At 40.7% G+C, this 22231-nt stretch overlaps 2 protein-coding genes across 9 annotated transcripts in view; both read left to right on the top strand.

Annotated features, from left to right (window-relative positions):
* Positions 1 to 17279, top strand: part of phldb2b (pleckstrin homology-like domain, family B, member 2b) — a 37959-nt gene extending 20680 nt beyond the window's left edge. For 3 of the 8 annotated variants that reach the window (XM_013270351.3, XM_013270355.3, XM_013270356.3), the window contains 17 exons: positions 1988 to 2365; positions 3099 to 3260; positions 3414 to 3551; positions 4683 to 4811; positions 6097 to 6252; positions 6495 to 6605; positions 6695 to 6769; positions 6865 to 6930; positions 7308 to 7460; positions 8475 to 8618; positions 9179 to 9278; positions 10434 to 10584; positions 14375 to 14465; positions 14680 to 14826; positions 15323 to 15542; positions 15692 to 15777; positions 15858 to 17279. In XM_013270351.3, coding sequence (XP_013125805.1) covers positions 1988 to 2365; positions 3099 to 3260; positions 3414 to 3551; positions 4683 to 4811; positions 6097 to 6252; positions 6495 to 6605; positions 6695 to 6769; positions 6865 to 6930; positions 7308 to 7460; positions 8475 to 8618; positions 9179 to 9278; positions 10434 to 10584; positions 14375 to 14465; positions 14680 to 14826; positions 15323 to 15542; positions 15692 to 15777; positions 15858 to 15998 — 2448 coding nt within the window. In that variant the 3' untranslated portion in view covers positions 15999 to 17279. The other 5 variants (XM_013270353.3, XM_013270352.3, XM_013270354.3 and 2 more) reach the window with 5 other exon arrangements.
* A 3905-nt stretch (positions 17280 to 21184) lies between these two features.
* Positions 21185 to 21821, top strand: LOC109203486 (pleckstrin homology-like domain family B member 1). Its single transcript, XM_019362862.2, has 3 exons — positions 21185 to 21251; positions 21390 to 21475; positions 21560 to 21821. Exons 1-3 carry the CDS (start codon positions 21200 to 21202, stop codon positions 21698 to 21700), a joined length of 279 nt encoding a protein of 92 aa, XP_019218407.1. The 5' UTR covers positions 21185 to 21199; the 3' UTR covers positions 21701 to 21821.
* The last annotated feature ends 410 nt before the right edge of the window (positions 21822 to 22231 follow it).

The following is a 22231-nucleotide window of genomic DNA, read 5'->3' as shown; positions in this document are numbered from 1 at the left end:
CATGTTTTAGTGTGTGCCCTGGTGTTAAATAGCATCGATGATCAACATTATACAGGGAGTTACATCTCTTCATCTCTACCTTAATCAGATGACTAAAGATGAGATGTAGCAGCATTTGTAGCATTTCAGTCTAGCCTTATTGTCTTGTATTTGTCTGCCCCCTAGTGGTATCTTTAGAAAATAGAATTCTATATTTCCTGAAAATTAATTTGGTTGATTAAATATAATAAATATATCTTAATTATCAGCAACAAATGTGAAAACACAAGTAAGGTTTAAACCAAGTGTAGAGACTACATATGCCTATGTATCTGCACTTAGCAGAGTAGCTTGTGTAATGCATGTAAATAACTTTGGAGCTTCCGGGATAAACAAAGGAGCAGAACTGAAACAAGAGAATGCTAAAAACGAAAGCTGAAATTAATGTCTGTGCTAATTAAATGCACGCAAACCTTTTAAAAATGAATTTACAGTTACCGTCGGAAAAGATTTTATTTTATTTCAACTGGAAAGCAAGGCATGTTGTCTGGCCAAAAACTTTCCAGCTCGTTCCCTGTCTTTCTCTTTTTTTGCAGTCTCACACTGTCCCTGTCTTTCATTTCGTTCTTTCTCCAGCTTTCCTCTCATCTGTCCGTGTCTTTGTCCTCTCTTCTTTCTGTCTCTTGCTCTAGTTGACAGCTGATTACGTACTATAGAGGCTCCACAGAAGCTTATGCCCATTAGAATAGCACAAGGTGACAAACTGACACGGACACGTTTTGTGCCAGCTCCTGGTTCATGTTACGTGTTATAATTGTATGTGTGCTTGTGTAAAGATATTCTGTCCCTGAACAAGTCTTACTCTAATAATGTATGGTAAAATGTGTTTGATGCTTTGTTATATGTTGCTTCTGAAATAACTGTTTAACTAAGAAGCACTATAAAGTAAGTGTTTCATACTTTTTCCTAAACACACAGTTAACTATTTCATGATTTTCACTGTCCAAATTTCACCTGGATCCAATTCTCTCCTTGTGAAGAATTCCCTGGAAAGCATCTTGTTTCCATGGTGACATTCATAGACACATTCCTATTTTGGAGTCATAGCCAGTTCTTGTGCACACTTATGACCATGGTTGACAGCTGACCACCTTCTCATTAGCTCACTCTTTCTCTCTATCACTCACACACACGCCTCTGTCCATTTCCCCCCCTCTCCGTATCTAATATTACTAACACAGGCTGGCTGTGTGGCTCACATATGTAACCCTCGAGAGAAGTAACTGCTGAACCTGCAAGAGGGCATTTTTGACTCTCTGCAGCCTCCGTAGTGCCCCACATATAGCTATGCACTGGCAGGGAGAAGTGCTTATTCCAGGGATTCCCAGTGAGAAGAAATGTTTCTTCTAAAATCTGCAAATATTAGACCAAATTAGATCCACATACAGGAAAGGGTCATGCTGAATACTAAGTAAATGCTACTTTTCTTTATTTTGGACTAAACGGAAAAGTTTTAGAAGGATTGACTTCTGTGATGCTTCCCGAGGTAATACTATTATTTAAAGCTTGACTAAGCTCAATAACTATAGGGTTGCATTGTATTTGTGTAAAACTTCTAAGTCTAAGGAGCTAGGAAAGAAAAGCGCCTGGGCTTCTTTAAGTTGCTTGAAGACGTTTCACCTCTCATCAGAGAAGCTTCTCGGACGCTTTTCTTTCCTAGCTCCTTAGACTACGATGACCTGGATGACTGAGAACCTTCACATGTAACACTTCTAACCCTCTATGCATGATTTTTTTTTTTTTTTTTTTTTTAATTTAATTGTACAATGTACCAAAATACATCGCAAACCCTCTATGCATGATTAAATAGTCAGTGATGAAGTGTTTATAGATACAGCTATGCTTGACAGCAACATGTCAACATTAATAACGTGAACTTAAATAGTATTGGACACTGCATGCACATAACCCATACACATGTGTGCCTTTATGTTTGCCATCATCTCAGGAGCGACAGCGGCTCGAGACCATCTTGTCTCTTTGCTCTGAGCTGGGCCGAGCTGAAAGGGACGGAGGCGCCGCAGCCACCAGCTCCACTTCAGCTGTTGCAGACCTGCAGAAGATCAACCAGGAGCTTGAGAAGCTGCAGCTGAACGACGAAGATGATGACACGCCTTCTGTCTTTTCCGACTCTTCAGCTGTTAGTGGAACAGTCGGAAATGGGCACATGACCTCCCCTGGATCGGAGAACGGTTACTATGATGATGACCTGCAGGTACGACGGAGGCGTAGCAGCGGTCACCGAGACAACAGGGCCGAATCGCCTGCCATCAGTCTGCGAAGCTTTGCCCCCACACCTTCACCACGTGCACATAGGACAAATGAGGTATAAGACACAGGACACTTATTTTGTGACTGTTAGAACTTTATGCTAACACAGAAATGCCCTCCATGTGTGAGTGCACTATCACTGAGGTGTTATCAAGAGCAAAAACATATATATAAGCATATAACTTTTGACCCTCATTTAAAAAAGTAGAAGAAAACATAAATAAAAAACTAATTATTCCAGTAGTATAAAATAAATATAGTGAAATTAAATTAAAAAATATAAAAATATGTAATGCCTTGGTGGTCTACAGACTTTAGTCACTCTAAAGACTTCATACAAGAGAATATTCTGTAATATTAGTCTCTGTTGAGTTGGTAAAATGATAGATGTATGTTTTCTTTCCTGTGTGCAGTAAGAAACACCTTTGACTGGTCATCTTACTAAAATATTAATCAGGATTTATGCAGGAAGTGTTTATGCCCCCCATTCATCCTGGAAAACATAAGAGTGACAAGGATCCCTCCTCCTAATACTTAGAAAGTATTGACATAAACATCCTACTCAAGCACAGATGGGAGATATTTACAGTCCATTTATTAGATTAGAGCAGGCTAAGTGTTAGCATTTGGAACTGACAGCTGGCATTTGTGTGTATGTATGGAGCCCATACGCTTTCCTTTCCATTTGTGGCATCAGTGATTATTATTACAGGTCTTGCAGATATGTCAATGTAAGTGCATGTTAGCAGGAGTTAAATCAGCGACTACATTGATGATGATGTTACCAGGCTCTAGAGGATGCAGCTCGCCATTGTGGACAGCACACGATCCCTTCAGAAGAGGAAGTGAGGCGCGTGGAAGAGGAGAGAATCCAGGTCCTGAACAACATGGAGGAGCTTGAACAAAAGATCAAAGAGCTGGACAATCAAATTGAGGAATCTGCCCGAGAGGTATGTAGAAGATGATGATATTTACTTTATTTGCTGATTGATTTATTGTCAAGATTAATAGAAGATGAATGAAAATGTTTTGATAAAAGCACAGATATAAAGTAGTGGTTTAAAACTGAGTATGGTGTGTGCGCGTGTTTTTTTTTTTTAAAGGTCGAGGTTGAGCGAGCTCTAGTTGAAGCTGAGCAGGAGTCCGAGGTAGCAGCTCTTCAACACGAAAAAGATGCTTTAGAAGCGCTTCACAACAAGATGGCTGACCTAGAGACCCAATCCCAGCAGGAAAAAGAAAAGGTATTCAAGTTGATACACTCAGAATGGGATGCTTACAGACCTCTTTATCATCTTTAACCCAGCTGGGTTAAAAGTTAGAGGTCCCTTTGAATATGCTTAACTTTGCCTTTGAATACATATGGTCATCCAAAGGGGGAGAAATACACATTAACATATGGTAAAATTCTTTTAGGTGTTTGAAAAGCCATCTCCATACACTCATACAGCCTATATTTTTACTAGCAACATGCATTGAATGGCATTAAAAATACATAGGCAACTGAGAGACCCAGGCGGTAGGTGTTAATCCTTCTCATGCTCTCTCTGGTCCAAATATATATCTGCTAAGACTGTCCGGGGAGTAGCGGTCATCAAGTGATCCTGTTTGGCAAGTGTAGGGAAGCAAGTGTGCCTATATTTTTTCTACATTTATAACACCATATGATATTATTGACAGAGTGGGAGGTGTAAGCGGATAAATGGACGGTATTTCTGGTGTGTATCCGTGTGTGTGCGCGTGCTTTGGTTTGGCCTGTGTTCGACTGAGTCCTGGACTCACTCTGAAATTTCCATGCACCGGCATCTGCCAGCGGAAGGTAAATCTTCAAGTTAGGGAAAGAAAAGCGAGCGATGGGGTAGATGCGTGTAGCCCCGAGTGTTAAAAACTGTGGTTGAAGAGCAGATGAAGTTGAGTGCTTGCACAGATTCTAGGTGAATGTGTGTTTTGTGTATTTTATAGAAAGGGCCATCAGTGTGATAGTTAACCTCTGCTGTGCCATTCCATACATGCCCGTTCTCTCTTCTTACTTAATCATTTCAATCATTTGCATTCATAAAAAAACGAATAAAATGGCAGAAGTGAAGTCTCATAACATCATTTACATTAATCAGTTTTCCATTGCGCTCCCTCCAGCTTTCCCTCCCTCCCCACCCACTAGGCTATCCGTACTGACCTGATCGCTGTAGTAACTAACTGTTGCTCCCCAATCCCCACTAACTCTGCCATCCTCTCTGTCCTTTGTGTGTGTGTGTATGTGTGTGTGTGTTCGTCTTTGTGTGTCTATATGTACACATAAACAAACGTGTACATGGTGTACGTCCTCGTGTGGGAATGCGTGTGTGCATCTGTGTGTACGTACGTTTGCCTGCCAGGCGTGCAAGCTGCTGCAGGCAGAAAAGGGCAGAGTAGAAAGGTTGGCTCAGATTGTGTGTGAGCAGCGCTCCCAGCTGGACAGCTGTCCTGAGGCCACCAAGGAGCCCCTGCAGGAGCAGCTAGCCAGGGTCAGTACACACAAACACACACACATATGCACACAAACACACGCACATACATATATTTAGATAAATATAGTGGAAGAGCCAATGGAAATCATGCATATTTCAGAAAATATTCAACATAAATGGGAAATCAGACAGCTGTATCGGCAAATACTAGTACTGACTCTAAACATTTGTTCACATGACAGACTCGTTTATATAATGTTTGCTTATTTGCATGTGAGCATGGCACACTTTCAGAGCTAACATTCTCCCAGCACCCACCTCTGATCACTAACCTGGTTCATATTCTGGTTTCTCGCTATCTAACATTTTCTCTTTATCTTTATATTTTATATCATCTCTGATGTGTCAGGCTTTGGTACCTGTTTGGTTCTTACAGACTCACTCTGACAGTCGGGTGCAGTGTCTAAACTTCCCCTTTTGTGTTTGATGAGCGACTGTTCTTTGAAACGGCTTATCAAAGAGGCGGCACATTTAAATCATCTTCACTTTGGGGCGAATGCTTATGGTGTGTGAAATGCTGCATGTTTAGCCAAACGGTAGTGAAGTGTTGTTGCATGTTTAGTGTTGATGACACACACATTAGAAATTTCACTGTCTGGTTTGCACCCGTGTCTGCGTATGTTATGGAATGAGACGTATTTGATAAACGATTATTTGTCGTATTTGAGTATATTGGCATTTTTTTGCTAATATTAGTAGATGTAGGTTTGTATGTGAGAAGGTTTCTTTTATGGACACTTGCACGTATACTTGATGTTCTTTCTCTAATGTGGGGGCTACAAAAGCATGCAAAGTTTTGGAATAGTGGAGTTTTTCTAGTTTTTTATTGCAATTTAAGAAGTTCAAGTTTGGTGAAAGGGTTTTTTTTAAGTTTAGGAGAGCGCAGCATCAGCTTTGGAAGTAAGTTTAGCCATGAAAGACAAGCCATATTCCTACATTTATGCAGATTACCACCTATTATTCCTGTGTTACTTTCAGGTCATTATTAGCGCAATGCCAGACTGCAGGATGCGCTACATGTACTCAAAAAATAAATAAAAAAGAATTAAAACATCAGTAGCAAAGGAAGACTGACTGCTTCCTGTGATCCTAGGGTACCAGCACTAGGTCTTCAGATAATTAAAGCCCGCCACAGCGGTCTGTATCAAGCAGGTTTAAGCTGTACTGCACAGGGTACTGTGCTGCTTTGACTTCAGAAATCATACAGTTACTCCCAGTGACAACTGAAAAATTTGTGAGCAGTAGTGTACACTTGTATTATCTATTTCATTGTGTGTATCAGGACTGCGAAGTGCTTGAAGCAGAGACAAAGCGTTTTGAGGACCTGGAGTTTCAGCAGCTCGAGAGAGAAAGCAGGCAGGACGAGGAGAAGGAGACCCACACCCAGCAGCTTCTCCGGGAGATCGCAGACTACCAACGCAGCACCGTCACCCGCAAGGTATCAGCTCTCTTCTCGGTTGTTCTTCGAAGTCAAACTTGGGCAAAACTGTTGTCTCTCACAAGGCTGTTATGTCTAAAATTGATTTAAAAATCCAGCCTGTTTAATCTGCCGTTTGAAGCTGAATTTGCTCTTTAAATGTAAATTTGGTTAGATTTGCAGCGTTAGCAGAAATGTTTGATTCATACTTTCTAAGTAGGCTACAGGCGCTTGATAAGTTTGTTCCACTCTCCCTCTCGAAGGAGCGTCTGTTAACTCTGAAGAAGCAGGCGGCGCAGATTATGCAGCAGGCTCAACGAGAGAAGGAGAGCTTCTTGAAGGAGAGGAGCAACCTTGAGTCCATGCTGCAGAGAGTATGGCAGACTTTATGTTTGCATGTGCGTGCTGTGCTCTGTATTAATGACAGGAAGAGTTCATTTTTGTGTCTGTGTCCATCTGCCAGGAGAAAGAAAGCCTGACTGTGCTGGAAAGAAAATACGCTGACCTCACCGGTGGACGGAGTTTCACCCTGAGAGAGGTAGGTGTGATTGGCGGCTGCTGTGGTTACTTACGAGTCCTGGAACGGGCGATATCCTGATTTTAATGGCTATGATTTCCTTTTCCGCTTGCTAGGATTCAGCCTCTTTGGCTGATGTGTGTCGCTCCCTCCTTTCTTCTATTTTTCTCAAGAACGCAGAGGTACTTTGCCTTTCTGAGCTAATATTTCCCCTTTTGTGTTCCACTTTATTTTTGGTTTCCATTTTTTCTCTTTATTCCCAGTCTTCTTCTTTGTTTTGCCATTGTAGCCTCTTGTTCTAACTGCTAGCTCTTGTAACGCACTACTAGAAGTTCCAGAAATTTGAGGTGAAGCTGATTTTGTTACGTCCACGTACTGTATATTAATGCTGACATAATCTTGTTAGTGTGTCCTTTGTCTCGTGTTAACAGTGTTGTGTGTAAATAACTTATTTCTGAAATTGCCACTAAATTTTTGCATTGTTCTAACAACTAATTTCCACGGCTAACTCACTTCCCGCTATGCCTCACCCCTTCTCTCTCCACATGACACCTTGCAGGGCTATGTCACAGTCAGTGAAATCAATGAGCTTTACTCACAGCTTGGGCAAGACCCTAAACCTGCTCCTGCCCCCACTCTGACCAAAGCCTCTCCTGAGCCCGAGGCAACCCTTTCCCCTGATGAGGACACCCCCAAACCTGCGGAGGATGAGGTGTGTGTAGTGGTGTGACAGGTTAATCGTGTGTAGATAAGTACACTGAGGCGGATGGTGCAAAGTGTGCAGCTGGTTCTCTTCCTTGTCTTCCTGTTTCTGCACTCATTTCAGCTTTCTGACAATGTTCCTTTCTTTTTCCGAAGCTCTGTCGTTCTTCCTCACCTGCCGACTGTCACTCCTCTTCCTCCTCTCCTTCTTCTTCCTCCCGTCTAAATCCCCGCCCCCTCCCAAAAACACCCTCTGTGCACTGGCCAGAGAACATGGTGACATATCGAGACCCTTCCCCTCTCCCAGACTCCCCCCACCTCCCCTTCCTGTCAAAAAGCGCCATCAGCAACACAGGCAGGTAATGAGTGTGTGTGTGTGTGTGTGTGTGTGTGTGTGTGTGTGTGTGTGTGTGTGTGTGTGTTCGTGTATATGTATACCATGTTTACATATCTTTGTGGGGACCAAAATTGGCATGCTACTATACTTGTGGGGACTCTGGGTCCTCACAAGTTTGAAGGCATTTTTGAGACTCAAAATGTGGTTTTAGTGTCAGGGTTATAATTTGGTTATGGTTCAGTTTAGGCTAAGAGTTAAGGTTAGGCATTCATTTTTGATGGTTAGGGTTAGGGTAAGCGGCTAGGGAAAACATTATGTCAATTAGATGTCCCCACAAACATATGAAAACACAACTGTGTGTGTGTGTTGGTGTGTAAACAACTGTGTGTTTATTTTTTATATCACAAGCATATTAAATTGAAACTAGATCAGTCTGTCTAAAGAGTAAAATTATTGAATGTGGGTTAAGAAAAAGGAGAATGCATTTCTGCCACTGTGACTTATTGATTCTACCAGCAGATGGCGCCAGAGTAAGACATTTTAAATCCTGCACATGAAGACTTTACATTACACTTGAAGTATGGGGACATTGATATATGACTGAAAGTGAAATGAGTAATTTTAATTTTCAAATGAAGTTGAGTTGGTAATTGTGTTCATGTTTTCTGTGTGTGTGTGTCTCATCAGCATTTCCGTCTGCTGGAGGAGAGGAAGAGGTCTGAGAAAGAAAGTGGCTCACATCTAAGTGATACTTTACCTAGGAAGAAAACCGCGACCGCCATGAACCCCCAGTTTATGTGCGCAACACTCGGGCGCAGCTTCCCCACAAAGGTACAAACAGAGATGATTGTGTATGTAAAAAAAAAAAAATGACAGCAACTTCCAACTAAATATGATTAGATTATATTAGATTAAATCTAAATTTGATTTAGTGTGAAAGCTTGTGGTGTTTTTAAGGTGGGAGTTGCTCCACACAGAGCATCTTATTTTCCTTGACATCAAGTGTGAGATGTGTCCTTAAGTCTGCTCTTCTCTTCCTCCAAAGCGCTGACATTTTGTCACGTTTTCATGAGAAATAGGGAGCGTGGGAGCTATTTGTGATGTGCATGTCTAACCTCACTGCACAAGTGACTGGATCACTTCCAAACTCGTCCCGCCTTTCTGTGCAGCTTAATTAGTTCTGATTGGATCTCATTTTATTCATTGACAAATGTGTCAGTATGTTTCATCGTAGTTTTTGACCTTGTGCATTAGTTTTTGTTTAGTTATTGTCTCGCTCTCGTTAGAAAACAAAGGTTTTCGGCCTCACCACTTGGTCTTTGAGTTATGTTGTTTATTATAAATAGAATATGAAGCACCCATTTCTTCTCCGTCTTCTTGATTCTTTATAGTCCCATCAGCCTCTGGTACAGAGTACAAGCTGTGGCAGTATTCTTCCAAGAATCCTCAGTTTATCCAATAAGGAAAGTGAATCTCGACGTCTGCATAAAGGTAAAACACACACACAAATACACTTAACTTCACTTGATCTTCTTCTGTTTTTCCTTTTTGTATCGCACAAACACACAAAACCACACTCATCGCTGAGCTGGGATTTGAAAATGCACCTTATATGGAGACAATATCCCACATTTGCTTATCTGTCAGTGGAGATAGTGGAGGAATGTGAGCGTTCCATCACTTCGTGGGGATTTACATGAGCTGTTGTAACGTCTTCACTGTTAAGAAAATATGACACACCACAGAGTGTAAAGCATTTGCACTCTGTGTGTTTGCTGTTTGGCCCAGAAAGATACAGGATGCCAACTCAAGGACACCATGCCTCCTCTCCATAGCAACCTTTTGTATAGGCATCGCTATTATAAATTAAATTTAGATTTGCACCTACTTAGACATAAGAATACGTAGTTTAGTCTTTCATAAAATAAATTTTTCATTGCCCTTCAGATAACAAATCAGTATTTTGGGGGATCATTTTGAAGTACTGTGTGTCCCATGTTGTTGTTTTCTGGGAACTGGCACGTGTATCTGATGCCTTGGCCCCTTTAGTCCCTTGATCTGGCTCATCTGATGGGTGGGTCTAGTAAACAGAGCTGATGGTATCAGTTTTTGTGTGTGTGTGTGTTTCTTCCTGTACCAGGAGGCTTAGTTTGTCTCTCTTTAAAGTGTCCGCACTGTAGATCTGTCGTCATTCATCCGTCAGCTTCTTGAGAATATCTTTTTTCTTTCCAAAAGTCTCTGGACAGCTTCAGGCTGCTGTTTTTATTCAATAATTTTTTAAAATCTTTTTTAAATTCATTTTTAAATCTCAAAACCTGTTTCTGTGCTTGTTTTACAGAAAATATTTTTTTGTCTTTCTTTTCCATTTATTTTGTGTGCTTGAGTGTCTTACTGTTAGGCTGCAGTTTCACCTAATCGTAGCATTAAGGCCTGGATATATTTTTTCCTGGGACGTGTGAGTACACAGTGTAGCGGTGGCGGGGCATTGTAATCAAAATTTGAACCCGGCGTCTGGGCAGTCTGTCCCAGAAGAAGTTGCACCGACAGGTAGAAGACTTGGGTTGCATGGGCAGGAGGAGTAAGCAACCTTGGTTGCTACTGGAGAATTCATCCTTTTTCATCTTCATTGCGTTTGTGTGTATCCAGGTCAGCCGAGCTCCCGAGCTGCTTCTCAGACCAACGTCTACCTCGATGCCTTTGGGTACCGTGAAAACCAGGCCTTTGACACAATGAGTGTGGATAGTAGTGACTCTATTGAAACCAGCATCTCTGCTTGCTCACCTGACAACGTCTCCAGGTAAGTGACACAAAGGCCTGTCAGCAGTGTGTATGCACTGATGAAAATAACTGTTAAAGACGTCTTTAGAATAAGTTGAAATGGGACAGAAAGTTGGATGAAGTGGGGAGGGCTTGCTAGCAAAAAATTAAATAAAAAAAGAGTTTCCTGCCTTCCATGTTCCCTCCTTGGAGAATAGGATGTGTAGAACTGAGCGTGTAGCATGAGTTAAGGGGGGAGGACTCTGTTGATTAGAGTTGTAGGGATCAGCTTACGGAAGACAGAAAACATAAAGGGGTGTGTGCGTGGGTGCCTTTCCAGTCAGCCCCCTCAGGTTCAGATTAACTGAGCAAACCAGCATGAGTGTGGAGGTCCATTTAGGGGTTCAGCCCCCCGACTGGAGTAAAACCATGTGTGCCTGCTTTCCCTCAGTCCTTTTTACATCTTTTGTCTCCCCTCCTCTTGTTTCTCTGAATGGTATGGTCTTGTTCCAGCAGATTTGAAACCATTTGCAGAGTTAGATCTCTGCTTTGCGCGTTTTTATTCTCACTGTGCTTTGGCTCGGATTAGGCTGCATGAGGTTATATTGCACTGGAAGTCATGTTGGGGAATGTGGATCAGTTTTATGATAGAGCTGGATTTTTTTTGTTAATTTGCAGTGATGAGTCCCGTTTCGGGAGATAGATGTGTTAGAACAATTTTTTTTTTCCAAGTAGTCCAGAACTCAAATAAATACATTTGGAACTGCACAGGTGTACATTGACAATGAGCGCAGTTACCTCTCGTCGATTAAGGTAAGAAAAATGCCATCGGTGGTACAGTTTAATTCATATTTGACTTTGATGGTATCTTGATATTCATTCATAATTAAGTACTTTTTCATATAATAGTAACAAGCGCTCTCATTTTTTTCAAAATGATTCGACTTGTTACTGGTTTGGGATTCTTTGCTGGTGTTTCGTTCAGAAAAAGCGTCTGGAAACTGATGAAAAAGACAATGAAAAAATAGCAGAGTGGGAAAAAAGAGGGTTTTTTTCCCTTTTGGAAATGTTCTGGGGTTTTTTTTTTCATGCCCTCCCTCCTGTTCCTTTTTTGTCCTCTCTGCACTCAAGCTGCTCCACATTTCTCCACCCTGTCTCGCTTCCTGATTTGTTTATAGTTCAGTCTGATGTGCACCATTCTTCTTAGCACTGTTGTGACATCAACACCGGGTATTCATTTCCTCCTGGATCCAGATAAGAAGCTGTTTGTGTGTGTGTGTGTGTGTGTGTGTGTGTGTGTGTGTGTGTGTGTGCGTGCATTGCTTATGTTATGGGGGACAAAATCTGGTTACACGGTCATATTTTGGGAACTGGCCTTCCCCTGAGTATAAAAAGGCAAGTTCCAATAACAGAAATATTTAAAATGTAGTGCTCAGATTTGGTTTAAGGTAAAGCAGGTTATGTTCAGGGCTTGGGTAAGGCTTCATAAAATGAATGTAAGTCAGCACGGCAGTGGTACCAGAAGTGCATTTGTGAGAGTAAATAGACTTGGCAAGAAAATTAGTGTGAGAAAAAGAAGTACTGCTTGACGTGAGAAATACATACATAGATCCTTTCGCTGTGATGTCAGGAATGAGTGTCATGTGTAGACCATATGCAGTGTTGGAGACCCTAAATCAGACAAGGCCTCAAAGACCTAAAGAGATAATATAGATGGTTTGGTTGTTAAATTGCCTTGGCAACGTGGGCTCCTTTCTTAATGGATTTCCTCTTTGATTTAGCGCGCACGCACACACACTCACACACACACACACACAAGCAGTGAATAATCAGTATTCTCAGGACAGTTTAGCGTTTACTTTGGAATGTTAAACAGAGTTCTTCTTTTTGGCTGTAGATCTACATGTGTTGTATGCATGTATGTACACACTGGATTAACGCTGCAACCATTCATAAACTAACTCGAAAAACTCCATTATGAAAAAATCCTCGATGAAAGTTTTGTTTAATCCACAACTCTTTAGGGCTCATTTGTCACCATGAATATGTGAGCGTTTCACCCACGCTAGAGAATACAAATAAAGCTGCAATAGAAGATGTAGATGAACTGTTTAAATTAGGCAGCTTACTAAAGCCGTCCCACTTTTTATCACGATGTTAACTGCAGGGGTGAGTCTAAAGGGGGGCATGGGGTGTACTAGGCCATATTTATTTGAAGACTTTAGTAGCCTGATTTTGCAGATTTATATTAATTAAAGTGTTTTATTTATTAAATGGTATTGTATATAATGTTTAAAAATATAAAAAATAAAACTGCTAAGTTGCACACTGAATCATTACTAGGGATGGGTATCGTTTAGGTTTTATCCGATACCGGTGCCAAACCGGTACTTTTGAAACGGTGCCGGTGCTTAAACGGTGCTCGAACCGGTGCTTAAAGAATGGAGAACACAAACTTTGTCCAAAAACCTCTTATGTTTTTATTTTTAGCAGTCTCTTTTTTTCTGCAAAATGATAACCAAGTTAGCCTTTTCTGTTGATACAACATACCTCCAAAGGTTAAAGGTTATGAAAACACAAACTTTGTCCAAAAACCTCTCATGTTTAGCTGTTTTTTTTGTAAAAAGATAACAATGTTAGCCTTTTCTGCAGCTATAGGGCATATATGGTATCACTCTATCAAACAAGAAGACAGCCGCATGTAACTACGACGGTGTTTGCTAGTTCACCTTACGTGCATTAATTTAATAACGTGGTTAGCCTACTTAACGTAAATTACACACGAACAACATTAAGCTACCTGCCCAGAGAAGAACGGCTGCTGCTGCCATCATCGTCCATCATCATTTCTGCTACGCTGACAGGGCTAGGGCAGGGCTAGGGCTCTACTTTTCGGGTTCTTGGGGGATGTTGCTAACTCCAGGTCCAATAACAAGCACCACACCCGCAGTAGATGTGCTCCGTGTGAGGTCTTGCAGCAAGCTATCAAATATGGTGCATTTCTCGGCTTTTTAAAAAAACCGCTATGCGTCGCCAGGTGTTTCATCAGATTCGAGGTGTTACCTCCTTTGCACAGTATCACCTTAAAGCACTTGTTGCAGGCTGCTGAGTTTGCATCTTTTGCTGTGAAGTACAGCCAGACTTTTGACCGCTTTGCCTTGGGCATTTTTAATCTGTAGCTCTGCTCTAAAAGAACGTACGTACCTGGCCCCGCCTACTATCCTTGGAAAGGTAAAATGATTGGCTAGAATCCAAAGTGTATGACATCTCAGGAAAAAAAAAGCACCAAAATAAAGCACCGAAATGTGCGCTGCTTTTCGGTCTGGTTACTACCGTTTATGTCAGAACCGGTGCCATAATGGCACCCATAACGGTACCCATCCCTAATCATTACTAGCATTAATTGTTATTATTAATGATTAACAGTTATACCAATAAGAATGTCACTTTTATGCTGACATGCTAGCTTCTCTTCACTGACTGAATATTTACTATTGCTCAGTGATAAGACAAAAGTATTTCTAATCCGATGACTTGATTAACTCGAGTACTAAAACAATATCAATAGCTGGGGCCCTATATTGGATTATAGTAATGCCAACATTCGTCACACAATTTCAAAGAAAAGTCCAAATTCATTGATTTTCTCATGTCGTGCGTTGGTGTACCCACTGTTTTTTTTATTAACTCGCGAGCTGCTCCCTTGCATTTTTGGAAAATCCCAAAGTGGGTTTTTTTGTTTGCTTTTCTATACGTGTCAAGTGTTTGATGTAAAGCAAAGGATACATTATTTTCTTTAATGATTGCTGTATGTGCTTTTTGCGCTGTAGTGCCAGTACGTCAAATGTAGCCAAGCTGGAGGAGATGGAGCGCCTGCTGAGAGAGGCACAGGCCGAGAAGAACCGCCTCCTCGAACACAAGGTCACTATTTGATTTATTCATATTTTCACATTTTATTTAATGTTAGAGAGATATGTAGCGTTAAAGCCAATATGCAGATCAGTTGAGTATCCTTGTAGTAATTCCAAACCTTAAAGATAGAGGTGCTACTTCATTTGCCCAAACTGCAAAATTGTTGTGTTTTTTATGTGTGTGTCATTAAATAACCTGTGACTGCATCTGAATCGTTCTTAAGGAGCGGGAAATGGAAATTCGAAAGCAGGCCTTGGAAGAGGAGAGGAGGAGACGGGAGGATCTGGAGAAAAGGTTACAAGAGGAGACCAACAGACGCCAGAAACTGATCGACCGCGAGGTGAAGCTTCGAGAAAAGCAGAGGGCGCAGGTAAGACAGAAAATGAAGCGAACCATACGTTTGTCACAAGTGGGCTCGTGCGTTAGTATGTGCAGCTTGATTATTGATAACTGTAGACTCACATCTGGGAAGAGCTGTGGATAATAGAGGTTCTTTATCCAAAACATACTTATGAACTTCGAGGGAACTAACCTTTTACCTTCTTTTGACAGTGCACTCTGTCTTGTTTCTGTAGCTTACTTTTATACATATTTTAGACATACTTACAGTACCTCCTTCTGCATGGTTTTAATCATGACTGTGTTGACAGTTCTCATAGTAAGCTTCATTTATCATCTTTAGTTCTTTTTCCCGGACCATTACATGTTGGCAGCAGAACAAAGAGTCCCATACTCTGATGTTTCCTAATGTATGACTTTCTGTAAATCTTTATGTTTTATAGGAATTTGGTAAAAACAAAAGAATTCATAAGAAATTGTAAATACATCTTTGTCATTACATTCTCAAATGATTCCTCTCCCTCAAGTCCCGGCCTCTTACTCGGTATCTGCCTGTGAGGAAGGACGATTTTGACTTGCGGGCTCACATTGAGTCGGCGGGCCACAGCCTAGACACGTGCTTCCACCTGTCCATCTCAGAAAAGACCTGCCGAGGCTACTTGGTCAAGATGGGAGGCAAAATCAAAACGTGGAAGAAACGCTGGTTCGTCTTTGACCGCAACAGACGCACACTATCCTACTACGCAGGTAGGAACAGCGCACACTTGCAACCACACACAGCAAAGTCTGATTTAAAACAGTTAAAAAAAACCTGTGTGTGTAGATAGAATCACACACATAAATGTTAAAGTTTTGTATTTCTTCTAATTTGGCATGTACTCGTATGTTCTCTCCAGACAAGCACGAAGTCAAGTTGAAAGGAGTCATTTACTTCCAAGCTATTGAAGAAGTATACTACGATCACTTGAAGAATGCACACAAGGTATGCATTCTCCAACACTGATACAAAAAGTGCATCATAACTCTTTCTTCTTTATTCACAATTCATTCTCTCTCCTTCAGAGCCCAAACCCCTCCCTGACCTTCAGTGTGAAGACTCACGATAGGGTCTACTACATGGTTGCTCCTTCTCCCGAAGCCATGAGGATCTGGATGGATGTGATCGTCACAGGCGCTGAGGGATACACTCAGTTCATGGTGTAGCGAAGCAGATCTACGGGCGTCATGTTTTTTTAATGCGGCAGTCCTTTGTGGGTTTTGAAGACAAAAGTATCAGCTCCTGATTTTCCTCCTGGATGAAGATTATGTGCATTTGTGTTACACAGATAACACTTCATGTTGTGTTACAGAGCTCTCATGTGAAATTGCGGGCAGATATCAGACAGTTTAACAGTTTAACTGTCTTCAGAAAAGAATAAAGTTTTTTTGTTCTGATTTTTTTATGTAAGTTAGAAGCATTAGTTAAACCAGAGCTGACTTTGGCCTCTATATTATGCCCTACAGTGTTCAACATCTTATACAAACTGTATACATATTTCCAATATTTCCAAAGAAATGGGGGAAAAGGCATTTAAAAGCATTTGTAGATTATGAAATGCCTCATAATCTAGTAAAGGTATATTTTTTAAATGAATTCATTTCATGTATGATTAATGGGGCATTCTCAGGTCTTAAATCTGTGCGTGGATGTGCATGCATGCATCATATGATCATGTGTGAATATATACACATGTGATGAATTGCCTGCTCTGTGTGTGCACGCAGGCTTTTCGTGTAGCTCCAAGGTGCTATACTTAAACAGTAAATGACACTAATATTGCAAGCCACACTCGCACAAACCAAACTAATCAGCCCTTCTCTGAATGGATGCAGATGCCGGGTTTACAACAGTGTCAACATAGGTAACGTGTTAATAAAACGCCAACGTATTTGTACATTTTGCCTGCTAATTTCTTAAAGGTTATGACTTCTATGATCCATTATCAACTAAAGATGTTTGTTTGTGCCTTTTAATCACATTTTAACTAATTTTTTTAGCACTACATGCATCTACATACAAAATGCCAAAGTGGTGAGAAAGTACGCTAGTGTGGAATTGTGGTCCTGGATGGTTTTTTAAGGAAGAACTTCAGCAGGATGAAGTTTCATTGTTAGATGTCAAGCAGACGAAATCTATGGTACACACATTTATTTGTCCTAAAGTGACTGATTACTGTGCTGCTGCTTTAGTCCACTACATTTCATTACATTGCATTTATTACCACTAATTTAATGTGTTTTATTTTTTTAATGACTATTCCACTATGATCACTAATGCTGCTTTATGCATATGTATATACTCCACGCTGCATTGGCATATTTCTGTCCGCTGATATCTGCATTTATAATCTTGCCTCCTGTGTTTTTGTGTGCTGACCAAACTTTATACATATGTGATACAATGTATATTTGGTTTCTTTGCTTTGAAATATCTTTTAAGTGGAATATTGTCTGTTTTGACATGACGTGCCAAGCATATTGTTACCAAACTAATGGAGTTGTCACAGAGGAAGCTTTCATGTGTTTTAATTCATCCAGTATTTTTATATAATTGTTTTTATGTTGATTTTACTGTATTTATGACAGTACCAATGCATGTATCTTAATTTTGTATTTTCATATGAATAATAAAAAAGAATATATAATAAATATAATCATTTGTGTTGTTTGTGTCTTGAGGAATTCCTTTCCATGAGAACAGTGAAGCTGGAGCACTTTACAGGTTTCCACCAGCAATATTTCAAACTGTGCTGTAGTGCAACCTGCCACAGATCACTGGGATAAAGAATCACACACAGTAAAGACAAGAAGTCTTTATTTTTAAAGTTCAGCTGAAATGTATTATTACCTGTGTGTGTCTGCACTCTCATTTGAACTATGTTACAGTTACAATACAGACAGGTGAAATCCACACAGCCAGCCCAGAATCAGGGATGCACCTACCTTACTCCATCAACTTAAACTAAGCTCAGGAAATCTGTTCCAGTTCATAGATACAAGGCCTTACTAAGTAAAGCATACTCCCCTAATCCACCTGACACAATATTAATAATAAATATTTTGATATAATGACACAAAAATATTCAAGTATCATGACGCAGAAAGACGTGTCTGAAATTTGTAACAAACCAAACTGCTTAAAAATGAAATTTTTTGTGGATACACCTGCCTACATACCTGGCTCAAGGGGGCGTGGCTCCACTTCAGCTCCTCACTGTGCCATGTTACACTACACCGTCCAACGTGTATAAAATATCTGTGGCCTACAAACTATTACACACACACTGTGCTCACATGTTTGTGCTTTCACATTAGCTCATCCAGGTACTCTCGGCACAGAAATATAAGTGGAGGCAAGGGTATAGTCGATTTGAATATGTTACCCATGATTCAATGCGGACATGAAATGAGTCAGACAGATAGCAAGGTTTGTTAAAGTGCCTGGCGGAAAGTTCTCTGTGATTCAGTATTCGTGATTTATTCAACCTCCGTATTAAAACTCCTCTGCCCTCGCTTTTTGCACACACCAGTATATAACTGTATGTGACAACAGCGCCCTATTTATAAGTCTGACACTGGCAATCCACGTGGTTGGTCCGAAGACAGTGGGACGTGGCACCTCCGCCCGAAGGCTCTCAAGGAGATCAGCTATCGTTCGCTCCGTGGGTCACCATGTGGCGCGAAATGTAAATCGCAGTCTTGTTTACGCGTTTGAGATTCTCCTTGTGGATTTCTGTGATGTTCAGAAGGTGAAGCTCACCCACGTCGACGTGTTTGCGACTCACATCCGGGCCACCTTGTGCCCCACCGAGCGACTGATGGCTGTGCTCCCTGTTTGTCTCACCACTGTCAGTATTGATCAGCCTTTTACTGGTGACAGGCTAAAATGATAATATACCGGCCAGTGAACAGTTACGTTTATGACATGACAGCTACAATCAAAAACTTACAACATTTTATACGCAGGTAACCTTATTTTATTGTAGTCAGCTGTCAGTTTATCTTCACTGACCCACTGTATGCGACTTAAAGCTGGTTTGAATTCCCAAATGGATCCAGGTTCAGGGGCATGGAGTTTGAGTACCGCCATGTGGCAGCCATCGGTACTGTCACACAGTCTGCCGAGATGCAGTACTGGCATGGTCAAAACTAAAACAAGGCGGCTAATCTAGGTTGATTATTTATTAAACTGTCCGTGTATCTGCAGTTTGAGTTGCCTGTACCACCCCCGACAACTGAGGAAGTTCGGGGTCTCTCCAGTGATCCTCAGGACTTTCTATGCAGGCGCTGTGGAAAGCATCCTGGTATGGGAACAGCTGCGTTAAGGATCAAAAAGCTCTTCAGAGAGTGATCCGTACGGTAGAACGCTGCTGCAGGACTGCTCTACCCTCCCTACAGGACATCTACACCAGGAGATGTTGGTCTAGAGCAGCTCAGATACTGAAGGAGCGCTCCTTTCCCGGTGTTGTCCGGCAACAAACTGTCCAACTTCTACACTCAGGCAGAAGGTTCCGCACCATCCGGGCAAGAACAGAGAGACTCAAGAGGAGCTTCTACCCCAGGCCACCCGGGTCCTAAACCAGATCATGCCCCCCCGCCACACCCGCATCCATAAGTAACTGAGACAGGATTTATTCTTAACACATTCCAACCTGATTCTTCTCGGCTTTACTACAGCACTGGACACTTTAACACCCACTCGCACAACGTACATTTTCAGATTTTCAATTTAAAACTTTCTAGATTTAAAAAAAAAAAAAAAAAAAAAAAAAAAAAAAAAATTCACTTAATCTACATAATTCACTTACTTACTGCATATAATGCTACTTACTGCATATAATATGGTTTTTTGTATAATTCACTTAATGTATATGATGTTCTCTCTGTTTGCAGAGTCAAGGAGCGTGTCAGGACACATTTCACTGCGTGTTGTACTCGTATAACTATGCATGTGACAAATAAAGGATCTTGAATCTCGATATACTCATCAAGATTGCTTTTCTATCTTAGTAAAACCAAATGAAAAAGACCCGTGAGTTAGTCCACGGGATCCAAATTTTAAACATGGGGAGATATAATTCATAGAAAACCGAGACCACACATATTTGGTGTACAGTTTACACTGGCTCTCACCTGCCGGTGTAAGTAACGCATGTGATCGTCACAGCCTATGAAGAGCGTCTAATTCTGCATAGATTACCCGTGGTTCATTGCGAGTGGGAAATGGCTCTCAGAAACCCTAAAGTTTGTGAAACTGTTTGACCCAATGGTCTCATTGATATCACGCTACGCCAATCACCTAATGATAGGTTTAAAAGTCAAAGAAGACTTGCGTTTAAAAACCATCATATAAGCGGGTATGTGCTACGTGATGTATTTATACTGGTTCCAGTCACTGTGGAAATGGCTGGTCCGAAGGTGGTACAAACAGACAAACAAACCCTTTCTCACAAAACTCTGCAGTTCAGTCAAGTCCACCAGATATTGACTAGCTTTTCTTTCTCAGGTCACACAATTAACCATTTCGTGCATTGAACGTTTTATACCGCGTTTCCAACGATATAATGTGTGAACCCAAACGGACAGACTTTGAAAGAGAGTGTAAAAACTTCACCAGCGTTTTGTCAATCAAATGTTGCTATAAAGATAAAAACAAATTCAGTTCACAATTCTTTCTCAGAGTTTTATTTAGTAATGACGCATTGAGGTTGATTTCCGTGTCACAGACAAGATAGTGCACAGTCAGGTTTCCCATGAGTCATTGCGGGTGTAAAATTACTACAAGTGAATGCAAACTTTCTTTCATACATTGTTATTTTTCATGATAGTATATGAGAAGTGTTTGAGTCTAGCAATAACAGCCAGAAACAGCATTGACGAAAAATTAACTAGTTTTTAGTTAATTTAGCCTGGAAAATTTTAAACAAGTTTTTAAAAATTTTCAGGCTAAGTAAGCACATTTTTATAACAGGACCTTGGTTTTAAGGTAGCAGTGCATCGTATCATTTTATAACCAAGGCTACAGAGGTTCACCTGACACACTTTGACAAACCTGACAACCTTTTGGTTTGATGATTCTGTTTGATCCACGTAAAAGCAACAAAACAAAACAAACAAACAAACAAAACGGTATATAGATTTGTACGTCGAAGAGGCGCTATTTCAGGTCTGCGCCATTGTTCCAGATGGTTCCGATGAAAGTGAAGAAAACTTCCAAGACTTCTTAACTTACCCTCACTTTTGGTATTGACTAACTTTTTCTATTATGTTAGCAGTAGCAATACAACAGCTTTTCTGAACATTATCTTATTAGCACCAATTGACGCCTAATAATTTAAGATTTGCTTTAAAATCAAAATCAAAACATGGAAGAAACGCTGGTTTGCCACAACAGACGCACACTATCCTATTACGCAGGTAGGGACACTTGCAACCACACACAGCAAAGTCTGATTAAAAACAATTAAAAAACTGTGTATGTAGATAGAATCAACAAATAAACGTTAAAGTTTTGTATTTCTTATAATTTGGCATGTACTCATATGTTCTCTCCAGACAAGCACAAAGTCAAGTTGAAAGGAGTCATTTACTTCCAAGCTATTGAAGAAGTATACTACGATCACTTGAAGAATGCACACAAGGTATGCATTCTCCAGCACTGATACAAAAAGTGCATCATAACTCATTCTTCTTTATTCACAATTCATTCTCTCTCCCTCCTTCAGAGCCCAAACCCCTCCCTGACCTTCAGCGTAAAGACTCACGATAGGGTCTACTACATGGTTGCTCCCTCTCCCGAAGCCATGAGGATCTGGATGGATGTGATCGTCACAGGCGCTGAGGGATACACTCAGTTCATGGTGTAGTGAAGCAGATGTACGGGCCTCGCTTGTTTAAATGCTGCAGTCCTTTGTGGGTTTTGAAGACAAAAGTATCAGCTCCTTATTTTCCTCCTGGATGAAGATTATGTGCATTTAACACAGTGCATGAAGTGCAGATAGCACTTCATGTTGTGTTACAGAGCTCTCATGTGAAATTGCAGGCAGATATCAGACAGTTTAACAGTTTAACTGTCTTCAGAGAAAAATAAAGTTTTTTGTTCTGTTTTTTTTTAACATAAGTAAGAAGTTAGTTAAACCAGAGCTGACTTTGCTAACGTGTTAATAAAACACCAACGTATTTGTACATTTTGCCTGCTAATTTCTTAAAGGTTATGACTTCTATGATCCATTGTCAACTAAAGATGTTTGTTTGTGCCTTTTAATCACATTTTAACTAATTTGTTTAGCACTACATGCATCTACATACAAAATGCCAAAGTGGTGAGAAAGTACGCTAGTGTGGAATTGTGGTCCTGGATGGTTTTTTAAGGAAGAACTTCAGCAGGATGAAGTTTT

The sequence above is a fragment of the Oreochromis niloticus genome, linkage group LG9 (assembly GCF_001858045.2).
Source record: "Oreochromis niloticus isolate F11D_XX linkage group LG9, O_niloticus_UMD_NMBU, whole genome shotgun sequence".
In the NCBI taxonomy this organism is placed as follows: Eukaryota; Metazoa; Chordata; class Actinopteri; order Cichliformes; family Cichlidae; genus Oreochromis; species Oreochromis niloticus.
Note: the sequence above shows the minus strand (reverse complement) of the source record. Positions and strands in the feature narration are given on the sequence as shown.